Genomic DNA, 14,291 nt, shown 5'->3' on the forward strand with positions numbered 1-14,291 from the left:
TAAAACCAATCCACTGGGATTGGGCCTCTTATACCAAGATAATTACATAAACTACAAAGTTTAGGAGTTCAAAATAACTTTGGATTACAGAAAGAGACTTAATGTTACAGTGATCTTTAAGAAAGAAATTTCAGTTGTATTTTCTTAAAATATCAAAAGTAAATACATAAATGAATATATGAGCCATGCAAATTAAAGTTCTGGATTAAACTGGATTAACTCAAATTAACTACCAGAGTTCTTCAGTTCTGAATTAACTCAAATTACTACCAGAGTTCTTCAGTTATCTGAGAGAACGGAGAAATGACAGTTCTGGTGACTTTAGTCTTTATTTCATGTCATGTGTTAGGAGAGAACTATTTAAATAGTTATCACATTGTATCTATCAACCTGAGGCAGGTAAAGTCATAAGACTAGATCCAGGTTTACAGATCAAGTGTGTGTTCTGACAATAGGCCAGTGAATCTGGTACTCCTGCTGTTCTCTTATGAAATAATGACATCCACCTACCTATTCAAAAGACTGGTCTCAGTGGAATGGCCTATTACAGGAAAAATGGAATTGAAGCCTGCATATTACTAATAGATGGGTTTTTATTGGGGGAAAATTTTTTTTTCATTAGGTGACTCTGAACCTTTTATAAAACAAAAACAGAACATACTCCCTCCCTCCCCCAACACACACCCACAGTTTCCTGGCCATCTGAGGCCAAGGTTACTGACCTCCTCCACAGTTTGATATGCTCCTGGTCTGAGTAGGCTTTAAGGCACTCGGCTATCCGGTCTCCAATTTTCAGGAGGCAGTTTCGGGTGTGCTCCAGCTGTTCCTGCACATTGAGCCCCTTGTCAGGTTTGTCTAACTGTTTCAGTGCCTTTTTCACAGGCCTCATCCTCTCTTTGCACTGCAACAGGACAACAGAGAAGAGACATGACACACATGCAGCAGAAACATCTTGTCTTTCTGTGCCCTAAATTCCCAGAGAAAACCCAGCTCACCCTCATGCCATGTTACTGCTAGAGGAGGGATGGGTTAAGGCTCTGGGAACAAGTACAAATGTACGTCAGGAAAACCTGAAGTGCAGGTCCAAAAGAAGCCCTTAGAGCAATGACTCCTATACCTTCATTATAGCTCAAAATGGTGTTTCCTCATCTGCAGGAGGGGCATGATAATGCCTCAGGAGGTCATTGTGAAGATAAAATGAGAAGATTATGGAACTAACCTAGAAACACCAGATAAACTATCTAAAACTACAGAATAAAATATTCACAAGTCCTTTGGACTTGTAAGATGCTAACTTCCAGATAAAGATGGTGAGCTGTAAACAAGAGCTGTTTTCTCCCCCTGACCAACTCCACTGAACAACAGTAAAGGGAGTGTCTTACAGAGATGGGCCCTCAAACCAAGGGAAAATGCAGAGAAAACAAGAGTAACAAAATACTGGCAGCAAAGGAAATGACTTAAGAGACCAGAGATGAGAACCAACCTGGTTTATACTGTAACATCCCCCACAGAGGTGAGTATCTCTGAAGCAGGAGAGAGTTAAAACTAAGGACTGGTTTTTTCAACAATACTTAGAAGTAACAAATACCCAGATTCACAAGAGACACCCAAACTTCCAACTCTGCTCAGCAAAAGGTACAGAGGTTATTATCTAAGGAGGATGAAGGAGAGGTCTCTGAACTGCGCAACACAGGCACAGGGGAGAGGCAGGGGTGCCACACTGAAACAGGAGTAATGACCATGCATATACCAGAGGAGTCAGCACCTGGCCTTCTGCCTCCCAGACTCCAGAATGAAGAAAGCCAGGCCTTCACCCTTCACTCAGGAGACTGGAGGGTCCTTGTCCACAAAATCTGACCATCTAAGAGGAGGAACTACCCCCTGCCAGCCAGTCTCCCAATGAACCAACCCAGCCACATCACCGAACAGTGATCACACGAAGTCAACCAAGCTCCACTAACATGCTCAGAGCTTTGGTTGGATGGTTAGTCCCCTACTCCCAAATGTGTGTGCAGACAACCAACAATTCTAAATCACCATCACCTGAAAAAGCATCTAACATGAATGATGGAAAACAAGTAAAAAAGAAATATAAAAAAACATTCAGAGAACCACAGACAGGAGAGAAATCTTACAAATGAAACAAGAGAAATAAAAAGCTTAAAAGAAATAATGTGAGATAAAGTGGAGGGGATCTCCTAGACAGCAGAATTTAAAAAGCACAAATGAAAAAAAAGGTAATATTGGGAACCACTCCCAGAGTCCAATATCCAAAAACAAAAACTTCTATAAAGCTAAAACTAAGAATTAGGAGGAAATCACCATACAATAATTCAAGAAAACTTCTCAGACCCATAGGGCATGGCTGTCAACCATAAGGCTTCTGATACAACAAACTAAAGATGACCATGAAGCTTCACAAGAAAATCCTGAAGCTTCTATCTGTGGTAATTCCATTTACTTTCCAGAGTTATACTTCAATTTTCAAAAGTGACACAAAATTAAAAGATGTATCACAACCTGGAAGGAGTCTCTAAGGACTATAATGGGTAAGAGATTAGTATCATGAACGTATAAAGGATTTCTATAGAAAAGCTAAGAACAAAAAAAAATTTTTTTAAATAAAAATAAATAAAAAAGAAAAGCTAAGAACAAATTACCAAAATAGGTGAAGTATACAAACAGGCAATCTGCTGGAAACATGAATGCCTAACAGATACAAAAACAAATGTTCAACTATGCCACTGATCAATTTCATACCCCTCAGATTAGCAAAAATTAATAAATCAGAAATGACCAAGTGTTTCTGAGACTGGGAAGCAATCAGAACTCAAATTCCCTGCTAGGAATGTATAAATCTCCACAAATAGCTTAGAAGGGATAATTTAATAGTACCTAGTAAAGTGGTGGACATGCGTGCCCAAGGAAAGACCCACAGCTCTGTGCAAGCTATACACCTTAGAAAACCGCTCATACATGTATAACTAAGAATATTTACAAGAATTTTGCTGTCATCTACTTTTAGTAATAAACATTTGGAAAACCCTAAGGTTATCTATAGGAGAAACCATCAATTGTGGAAGTCATGATACAGAATAATATAAACTTTTAAAAAAAAATTTTTTTAAGTAAGCTCTATGCCCAGGGTGAAGCTTGAGTTCACAACCCTGAGATCAAGAGTGGTATGCTCTCCCAAATAAGCCAGCCAGGAGCCCCTGAAACAGTTTAAATTACCAACATGGGTAAACCTCAAAAATAGAGATGCTGTAGGAGGAAAATCAAGCTACAGGATACACACAGTGTAGCATTTATATAAAATTTTTAAACATGAAAAGCAATACTGTGTGCTGTGTATGGACACATGGGAGGCTGTGCACTAGAACAGTTAAGAACCCAGGTGCTCATGCCACACAATCTGGGTCAAACCTTTGCCTACATCTTTACTGTGTTAACACATAACGTATGTAACTCTCTTCATTTTTTAAGATTTTATTTTCATTTATTTATTTTTTTTTAGAAAGAGAGTGAGTGAGAACATGAGCAGGGAGCGGGAAGAGAGGCACAGGGAGAAACAGAACTTTATCCGGCTCCCTGCTGAACATGGAGCCCAACTCGGGGCTTGAGACCACAACCCTGAGATCATGATCTGAGCTGAAACCAAAAGTTGGGATGTTTCACCAACTGAGCCAGCCACCCAAGTGACCCTAAAGATTTTACTTTTAAGTAATCTCCACACCCAATGTGAGGCTCAAACTCACAACCTCAAGATGAAAAGTCCTGCTCTTGGTAAGCCAGCCAGGTGCCCTTCTTCATCTTTATTTTTTTAGTAAGTAAAATGGAGAGAATTACCTATCTCATAGGATTGTTGTGGAGAAAGAAAAACAAAAATGCACAAACAGTGCCTGGCTATTTATGTGAGTCATTATTGTCTTTACAGACCAACAGAAGTGATAAAATGCTAAAACCAAACATGAACAGTACATGAACAGTAACTGAATCTGAAACCAGCCTTACTTCTGAGAGGTAAGAAAGGAAAAAGTGTGGGTTTAGAGTGAGAAACAGTAAGGCCTTCAACTTTACTCTGAGTCTTAAAATTCACATATGACAAGGTTTTGTGGTACCTGTATCACTATTATATTCCTTAAATTTTTCTATAGTTTTTAAAGATTTCATAATACTAAAACATAATAAAAGCCAATAGGTGAAAACATTTTTAAAAATAAATGGTTACTATTAGAAATACTGTGTTAGGATTTTCTCTTATAAATATTGGACTAAGGAAAAATCAGGAAAAGGTCAGCAGATCAGATGCTGTTGTACAATGAATTTATTCATTCAGTTAGTTTACACATTCATTGATATACCCTTTTCATTAAAAATATTTCTTTAGACATACTTCTAATACCTAAACATACTTTACATAAGAATCACTACTTGCCGTCAGCTCAGGACAGAACACTTCAGAGAATTAAGAATAGTTAGGTAAGTATAAAGAAAAAGAATATATATATACATATGTTTATAGATTTTTGAGAATAAGGAGAAAGGAGCAATGAGAAAGGAGACTACCTTACAGGATGAGATCAATATCCTATCCTTTGCTGCCACACAGCAGGAGTATCTTGATCTGGAAGATCAGGTTCTCTTTGAGACTGAAGTAATGGTCAGTTAGCTGTGATTTACACACCTCTGGGGAGAGGAGGTGGGAGGAATCACAGAGCACAGCACATGTGGACCATGGAGCCCTGGTGAAGGGTTAGGGTCCCTGAGGGCATGCTAGCCTATTTCCATTCCCACTTGAGACCTGGTCCATGCACTCCCTTTCCCTATCACATTATCATCTCACAGGAGGAAAGAGACAGTGTCCTAGGCCACAACTTGGCCACGACTTAGCCCCCAGCACTGAGGTGTGGGAGTAAGAAAGATACACCATGCTCACGCACACCATTGCTCTAGCTCACTAAGCCAGGACTCTGGCCTCGTCTCATGTCGTGCTGTTCCCTGGTTCTCACCACACCAGCCAGAGTGGCCTTCTGTGACCTCCTTGCTGCACTACAGGCAGTCCCTGCCACACAGCCTTTGCACATGCCATTGCCTGACCTTGACATGTTCTTCCCTCCCCTCATCTCTTGTGACCTTTCCCTCTTCCTTCAGAACCCAAGTCAACATCATCTCCTTAAAGCTGCCTTCCCGACAGCCCTTGCCTGGGTCAGATCCCCTTCTCACAGAATCTTCAGAGCATCTGCTATCCCTCTCCCAAAGCCCATCCCAGTAGCACAAGCTCCATCTGTATGGCTATCCAACTATCTCCCCTACTCAAGTGTGAAGTCTGCAGTGACAGCAGTTCTCTTCGCAACATCATAGGTAACTCTGGGGTCAGCACACAGAGCGTATTCAATAAAAGTTAGCTCAATGAACATGTCTGCTTCCCAAATGCCTCTAAGGGCCCCTGCAGCCTTTCTCTTTTTTAAAAGTTTTTCTTTTTTTTTATGTATGTATGTATTCATTTATTCATTTATTTGGGAGGGGGCATACACAGGGTGGAGGGAGAGGGAGAGAAAAAAGCAGAGAATCTCAAGCAGACTCTGCACTCAGTATAGAGCCTGACACAGGGCTCAATCCCACAACCCTGAGAGTATGACCTAAGCTGAAACCCAGAGTCTGACACTTAACCAACTGAGCCACCCAGTCTCCCACCTCCCCTGCAGCTTTTCTGACTGGGAGCACAAGACAAGAAATCGAGTCCCCAGACTTCTTTCTCACTAGAACATAAGGAAATCTCTTCCTGCCTATCTTTCTAGAGCAAAAGGTCTTTAGATAGTAGAAGCAATGTATTCCAAAGTAACATACTAATGCTCAATCAAGCCAGCTAAGGCTGTAGGCTGGGCCCGAGAAAGGCAGAGCCACAGCAAGCACTATGGCCACACACCAGCACCCCTCCATTTTAAGACTTACTATGCTGAATGTCTCCTGGTCCAGATCATCATCCTCATCCTCTCCAATGGGGACAGGTTCACTTCCTGCTGTAATATGGACAGGACCCTGAGATCGCTTTGATTTACTTGAAGATTTGGCATCACCACCTTTAGGCTTTTAAAAAAGAGTTACAAGGAATCATTGTCATTTGTGCAATCCTGCCTTGTAAGCTGGACATCTTATCTATGTCACATCACTCCAGAGAGTAAATGTGACAGGCTCAGTTCACACAAATGGTAAAATAAAGTCATCTAAAACATCCACAGGTGAAGACTGTAAATTGGCAGAGCTCTTGAACAGTATCGTGTATCATGTTTTATTAAGAGCTTTATAATCATACAGTTTCATCTAGGAGTCTGTATTAACTACAGTGCTGTAAATGATTGATGTGTACATGAAGCCACATGGATAAATCTCACTTATCCATGAAAGGATGGAGATACATATATATATAATAACTTCAGGTATAAACATTTAAAAAAATAATACTATGCTTTGTTTACAATTGTATATAACATATAGTAAAGGTATAAAAAACATGGGCAGGAAGGTTTCAAACCAGGAGAGGAGAAAAGAGGGAGGCAGAATAATGAAATTGGGAAAGAGGAAATGGAGAGGGGCTTCAACAGTATTTGTAATGTGCACGAAACACAAAATATATCAGCTCAACAAAAGGCACTGCAAGTAAACGTGAAAAAATGCTGGCCACAGTTCTATCTGGGTGGTGGATGAGTGGATGTATGGGAAATGGCTCCCTGTACGTTTATATTTTGGAAATACTTCACTTAAAAAAAGAATTTGGAGTACAAATGCAAATGTATCTGGCACAGCAAGCTTCCTAACATAAAAAAATCTGAAAGTGATTTCAGCATGGTAAGTGTACACTGCTTCCAAGGTGTTATAAATAGAATCTTCTTTATTTATTCAAAGTGATTTTAATACTTATTCAGTTGGAAAAGTTGTTTCTGATATACTGCTTCTGTGGGGAGAAAAGGCTGCCCAAGGAATCTGATTTGATCATTTTGTACTTACATATATAAGAATAGTTCTAAAGATCAAAAAGTCTACTAGAGATTATCAATAGAGGGTGGAATAAAAGCAGGATTAAGGGTTAACTGCAAAATAATTTTTTTTTAATATTTTATTTATTTATTCATGAGAGACAGAGAGAGAGAGAGAGAGAGAGAGGCCAAGACACAGGCAGAGGGAGAAGCAGGCCCCATGTAGGGAGCCAGACGTGGGACTCGATCCCAGGTGTCCAGGATTAGGCCCTGGGCTGAAGGCGGTGCTAAACCGCTGAGCCACCAGGGCTGCCCGCCCCCTTTTTTAAATATTTTATTTATTTATTCATGAGAGACACAGATGCAAAATAATTTCATCAGAAGCCAGAAAACATACATGCAACACTCTACCAGAATCCTGTGGTTTGGGATTCACCTCACAGAAGTACCAAAGGGAAGATTATAGAATAGCTGGGCTTTTCATCCATTTCTACTCCAAAAGTTTCTCTTGGTATATTTGGGCTGACTCCTAAACTTTTCAAATATTCAAATTCATCTATGGATTGTACTCTTGTACCGTGAAAATGAGAACAGATTTCAGGTCATTACCTGTAAGTGCAACATTTCTCACCTGTCCTATCCATTCAAAATTCCCCTCTGAAATCAGTAGTAAGAGATCAACTAAAGGCCTTCTGTATTATAAATACCCCACAGTTGCACGTTTCCTCTCTGTAAGAAGAGGGGCAGGTGTCCCTCTGACAGCCCAGGCCTTCCTTCTTGGATGTGCCCACAAAGACGATTACTTCAGGGCGCTCCAGGCCCATTCTGTCTAGGTCCTAGCAGAAATCTCCGAGGCTATGGGAATCTCAGTAAAGCACAAGGACGCTGATACCTTCTCTTTCTTATCTTTTGACTTCTTCCTTTCCTTGTCCCCTTCTTTGTCTTTCCTAGAACTCATTTGTTTCTCCTTGTTCTCCTTGTTCTCTTTCTTCTTCTGTTTCTTTTTCATTGGACTTTTTTCTAAGCCATCATCCTAGAAAACAAACAGGGCTGTGAGCTTTTGCCACAAACTTTATATCTACTGGTCTACTTTCTAGAGACAGGAGCACTGTCCGCAGTGGTTCATCACTGCATCCACACTAAGCTTGTTTTCAAGCACACAGCCCTAATGCAGGCGCTCACACAATTCTAAGCTCTCCAGTAATCACCAGGTAAGCCTGTAGCAACAGATGCTCTGCAACTCATATCCTCTCTTAAATTCTCATAGCAACCCTTCAACCATAAGCATTATCATTGCCCTTTCACAGATAGAAAAAAACTGAGGACCAGAGATATGATATACCTGTCACCAAGTAATTGTCACGGTTGCTACAACTTTTTGAATTCATTTGTGCATGACAATTTCATGCCAGTTTCTGTACCCACTGCTGATCCTCTTGGAGCTAATCTCAAAGTACAATCACACTCAAAGGGCAACAACATAAAATCCCATAAGGCTGTCACTCACTGAAACAACACACTGAATGCTACCACTTTTTAAACTTTGCTTAAACCAGAGGTCACAAACTGGCAGGCCCTGGGCCAAACCTGACCCACAGATGTGTCTTATTGGCCCACGATAAACTAAACTGCAGAGCACCTGCCCCCCTGCCTCAAGCATGAAGCTCCTGGTGAGCTGCAGTCCCCACCACTACTCCATCTTCTTCAACCACAAGACTGGGTGTCACGGGCCACTGATCATTACATCTTGCATGGTTCGCTTCATTTACTTCCATTACCCATGAATCTGTGATGGCTGGCTTAAATGAACAAATTGCTCTCTCACTGGGTAAGCAGAGACATATATATTCTATTTTCACTTTATTGACTCTGCATATAAACCAAACACATTTTGAATGGTTTTATACCAGTTGGCACAATAAATATAGCCTAAAAGGCAACCCTCAACTGAAATCCAGCCGCATACCTTTACTTCTCCCTCTTCTGATGGATTGTCTGAGTGTCTAGGAGATGAAAACTCAACCCCATGCTCATCTTTCAGCCTGGGTTCTTTGTTTTCCTTCTTTACTCGAGGCTTCCGCTTCTTTAATTTGGCCTGGAAAGGAGAGAAAATGATGATAAAACCACAAACCTGAAAAAGGATGACCAAATAACGTTAGGACTCTTTAGAGCAGTAGCAGCCACTAACTCAAGTGAGAAAATTCAGAGTTATTTCAAAAGGCTGTCATCAATTTTACCTGGGGGTGGGTGGTGGGGTGGGGAGAGGAAAACAGTAATGTAAGCCCTACACATGTCCCTACACCACATAAAAGCACCCATATCCTTGACTGTATTAATTCCAGTGCTCAGAATTTATGCTAAAGATAGAATTCAAAAGAAGGAAAAGCACATTTATGCACAAAGACACAAATAAACACATGAGACTTAGCAGTAACATTAAAAAATCTAGACATATGCTCTATCTAAAAATTAAGGGAAAGGTTAAAATACTGTTGATCCCCTCAAATAGGATACAGACATATAAAGCAAGTATAAACAGGACCTAATCTGTCCCTCCAGAACCCAACATATAGTTCATACTCAACATGTTATCTGGAGAATGGCACTACTTTTAACACTATTACATGAAAAAAAAACAAAAAAACAAAAACAAGGATCACGTGGGATCATGGTGATTTTCTTTCCCTAAAATTCATTTTGTTTATAATATATGGAAATATATGCAAAGGGCAGAGCTCAGAGCATGGAGAACACACACCCAACAAGGACCGCTAGTACCAGATATAACATCTCACTGTGATTGCCAGCTTTCTAGGCCTGAATTTGAAGTGAAAATTTGGGAAAATAAAAGGAGATAAGGTTCAAATGAGATCATAAGCAACTTCGTTGGTATTCTGTACTGAGTAAGTAAGGCAGTCAGAACTGAAAACCAGCTTCTGCATTCACTGTGGATTCTATCCATTGTACCTCTGGGACCAACTGTTACAAGTAGCCCAGGGTCAGTTATACAAGTTAAATCTGGTGGTATTCATACAGTAACAAGAACTGTGGTCCAAAATTGAGGAAGCAGCCCCAAAATTGAAAAAACAGCAACATATATGTCTGGATCAGTGGCTCTGGGAGAGGTGAGGACTATTCTGAGGCAGAACTGGAGGAGAATGAGCTTGTAAGAAAGTTGTCAAGATGTTCAGGCCAATTACTGAATGAACATTCCTATTATTTATTACCAACCAAACCATCATTACTGGAACTTCAAAAGCAACACCTAACTATGGGATGATTGCATTGTGTGCTGTGCCCAGAGAAGGCAGGCATTCCTTCTCCTACTTAACTGTGCGGGGGGGTGGGGGGGCGGTGGTAGCCTCAGCCCTCTGAAGGATACTCTGCTGGCAGCTGCACTCACCTCCTCCCCGCCCGTCACAGCCCCCTTCTTCTCCAGACTCTTCCTCAGCAGCTTCAGCAAGTAGTCCGCTCGGGTCTGCAGTTGCTTCCCCTGAGGCTTTTTATCTGTCTCCACAGGCAGAATCTTCAACAGGAAAGGAAGAGAAGCACCCGCCACCACCCATGTCCCGGTTAGTGGATCAGGATACATACAGTCAACAAAGAACTAAGCAGTCCTTTCCCTCCCCAACCACCCAAAATACAGATAAAGCCTCAGATCCTATCTCATGTCCATGGCTCCCAGTCACTGAAAATCCCTTATGAGCCGTTCTCATTTTACAAAATGGGATGGAGAAATCCAGCTCTCCCACTGGCTCCTACCTGTGCTGTTAACAGGGTAGAACAACTCAGGTAGGAGGGGCTTGTTGGCTTCATCTGCTAGAGCATCCCAGCCGTCGTGGATTTCCTCCTTCCAGGAGCAGGGAATCCCTGGAGCTAGGTTAAAGCTTCGTTTTAGATTGAAAATGCTTCTTAGAGCATTGCCGGAGAGCACTGAGCTATGCCAGGACATGATCCGTCCCTGCTACCACAGCTGGACCTCTCAGGCCAGGCTGGATTTGGTCTCAGTGCTTATGGCAGGGTGCTGTCACCCTCTTAGAGCATCACACATGGGATGAGCATTGTTTGACGTGCCAGGAAAAGCCCTGCCAGGAGCACAACATGGAGCGCATCCTACTAAAATTTGAGCCAGTCAGCTTTCCCTGCTTATAGCTCTGAGTACGGCCTTACTACTTGGTAGCCTGATTTACAACAGATAGGGTGGGAGGCTCGATTTTGTGGGAGAAGTACAGCCAATATTTAATTCCATTACAAAAAATACCAAGGTGTAGCTCATTCTTTGGAGAACTGAAACACAATTGCTTCAAATATTGTTTTAAACAAGAGGGCCAATGATTGAGGCCAAGGAATCCTTGTATTCTTAATAATCTTACCCTGGTATTTGTTGCAATAAGATTTGATGTATAATAAGAATTAGAATTTTAAGATTTCTCCTGTGATTTCCCCAAAATTTTACCTGGCTATTATCTTCATCTAACAGTACCACAGTCCACTAAAGATGGTAATATTCCCCAAAACAAAAGAAATCCCAGGAATTTATTACTGTACTAATTTCCAATGTGATCCGCCAACCCCAGAGAATAGTTAAAAATAAGTTATCAATATAAAAATATTATGTAACAAATCTGGAAATCTCCAGCATCACAGATTTACTTACTTTGTCAGTTAGCTTAAGCTCTGGATCCGTCTTAATTAACTCCCAGTTTCCATAGCCATGTTCATAAATTCCCAGCAGTAGTCTTGAATCATCCTCCACCCCCCACTCCACATCAAAATGTGCAGCTTTCACTCGACAGGTTAAGCAGTATCTAAAGGGATTTCAAAAACAGGAGGACATGAGGAGGGGCCTTTAGAATTTGGAAAGGAACAAAAATGAACATGGACAAAGCATTGTGATGTGTTAAACACAAGACCATGAAAACCCTACATAACACACAACTCTTAACTTGGAATCGCCTTTCTGACAGCACAACCACTCATGCATATGCACAGAATAGACTCACTTTTTTTTTTCTTCAGGGTCCACAGGGATAGATTTATGCAGCATCTCAAACTCTTCCTCATGTTGTATAATGGATTTCACGTTAACCTGAACCCCCGATATTTTGATTGTTGGGCCTCTTTTTTTCCCTGGTCCTTTCCCTAAAGGATACCAATTTCACATCAGTTAAGTGAGAATTTGCTGCAGTTCTACAGAAAACATTATCAGCACACCCTGAATGTTTATTCACACTTGATATGTATCTCTGGTTTATTGTTAGTTTTAAGATAACCTAAAGTCAAAAAAGCTTTCCAATTAACAGGCATAAAATAACCTCTAAACAATTCAGTTTTTTAAGATTGAGGATTTTTTAATCCACTAGTATTTATTTCTATTTTAATCTTCCTATCTTTTATACTTTGGTTCTAAAATTAAAAGTAAAAAAGATCCTAAAGGATTAATAGTAATACTGAAGTTTTTTTTGTTTTCTAACTACCTTATTAACAGAGTTAAGAAAACTCAAGGTCTTAAAGATGATTTTCTCTACTGTAAAAATAGGGGATCAAGTTAATACCATTTGAAATGAACAAAAGGTGTCCTGGAAAGATTTCCTTAGCCCTAGTGCCAAATGAAAATAATCCTAGAATTAAAAATGAAACCCAGGGGTACCTGAGTGGCTCAGTAGTTGAGCATCTGCCTTTGGCTCAGGTTGTGATCCCAGGGTCCTGGGATCGAGCACCCATCAGGTTCCCCACAGGGAGCCTACTTCTCCCTCTGCCTGTGTCTCTGCCTTTCTGTGTCTCTCATGAATAAATTTAAAAATAAATAAATAAATAAAAATGATGATGAAACTCCGTCAACTTAGCCAGATATTGGGAAAATGATGGCACAAGATAATGACACTTGTCTGTGAGAGGAGAGGGCTCAGAGCCTAAGAAACGGTTTCTTTTTTTAACATTCAAGTTGATGAAATGGTGCTATGATCATAAATAGTTATTTAGATATTCTTCTGTAATCCTCTAGAATTCATTTGCAAATGCTATTCCCAGCAATTCTGAAGAGAGCTGGAACAGAATGTGTGAAAATGGGAAAGGCACTTCTCAAAATCAGAAATCTGGGATTTATTCCCAAATTTGCACAAAGTATCCTTGTTCCCTTCCCTTTTCCCCTCTCACTTCTAGTTGTTGACCTCTCTGGGTCTCAGTCTCCTCATCTGTAAAATAAAAAGACTGCAACAGAAATATGGGCAAAGGATAAAGAGACAATTCAGAGAAGGAAAAACAAATGATTCCTCAACATTTGAAAAATACTTGACCTCACTCATAATCAGAGAAATGCAAATTAAATATATATACATACCATTTCTAACATTTCTATCATGTTGAAAAATTCAAAAATTTGAAAACATTATGTTGATGAGACCAAGAGGAAACAGCCACGCTTATTCAATGCTTAGTGGGAGAGTATAGTGCAAAATGGTGTGCATACAAAATTATCTACCACAATACTGTAAAGCAAGATCATATAGCTGAATGTCCTTTAACATATAGCATATCCATAATAGATTATGCAAGTCTTTAAAACAAAAATCAGACAGCTGGATAAAACTAACCACTTTCAATGGCACTGAAACATATAATAACCATACAGAAAAATAAAACTGGATACACCAGGAGAAACTTCAAGTGGATCAAAGATATAAAAGTAAATGAAATCACACAAGTATAAGAGGAAGAAAAGTCACAGCGAATTCCTGTTTATACTGGGAGTAGAGGAAATGTATTTAACGGACTCAAAATCTAAATACAGTAAGGTAAAAGACATACATTTAATTATATAAAATATTTAAGTTTTCTTAAAGTGCCATGAGTAAAAAGACAAGTCACAAACTACAGGTGAGAAACAGCAACTTTCATCAGAAAAACACTCACAATCTTACTCATTAAAAGAAAAACAAGATACCATTTCTCACCTATCAGTTTGGCAAAAACCCAACCATCTGACAATATCCTTTGTTTGTGAGACTTGTAACCAGTACCAATATCCACTGCTGGTGGCACTATAAATTATGGTATGACTGCTGGAGAATTTGGCAAAATCCAATCAAGTCATGCTTCTCCAGGATCCAGCAGTCCCACTTCCAGAAACCCATCCAGGAGACATGCTTGTAGAGATACAACACAGCATCTCCCTTAGACTATGAATTCATTACAGCTGTCTTTGTAATAGTCAAAGACTAAAAACAACCCAAATATTCATCGCTCAGAAACAGTAAAGTCTGGGATCCCTGGGTGGCGCAGCGGTTTGGCACCTGCCTTTGGCCCAGGGCGCGA

General features: G+C 40.2%; 1 protein-coding gene across 6 annotated transcripts in view; it reads right to left on the reverse strand.

Moving 5' to 3' along the window:
* The window catches only part of CHD2 (chromodomain helicase DNA binding protein 2), a 119,290-nt gene that overhangs the window by 16,940 nt on the left and 88,059 nt on the right, over nucleotides 1-14,291 (reverse strand). For 5 of the 6 annotated variants that reach the window (XM_077871034.1, XM_077871062.1, XM_077871040.1 and 2 more), the window contains 7 exons: nucleotides 11,981-12,119; nucleotides 11,635-11,785; nucleotides 10,381-10,503; nucleotides 8,944-9,072; nucleotides 7,870-8,010; nucleotides 5,956-6,090; nucleotides 723-901 (listed from right to left, as the gene is read on the reverse strand). In XM_077871034.1, the coding sequence (XP_077727160.1) occupies nucleotides 723-901; nucleotides 5,956-6,090; nucleotides 7,870-8,010; nucleotides 8,944-9,072; nucleotides 10,381-10,503; nucleotides 11,635-11,785; nucleotides 11,981-12,119 (997 nt within the window). The remainder of the gene's footprint in view (nucleotides 1-722; nucleotides 902-5,955; nucleotides 6,091-7,869; nucleotides 8,011-8,943; nucleotides 9,073-10,380; nucleotides 10,504-11,634; nucleotides 11,786-11,980; nucleotides 12,120-14,291) is intronic. The other variant, XM_077871048.1, reaches the window with a different exon arrangement.

The sequence above is a fragment of the Canis aureus genome, chromosome 2 (genome assembly GCF_053574225.1).
Source record: "Canis aureus isolate CA01 chromosome 2, VMU_Caureus_v.1.0, whole genome shotgun sequence".
In the NCBI taxonomy this organism is placed as follows: domain Eukaryota; kingdom Metazoa; phylum Chordata; class Mammalia; order Carnivora; family Canidae; genus Canis; species Canis aureus.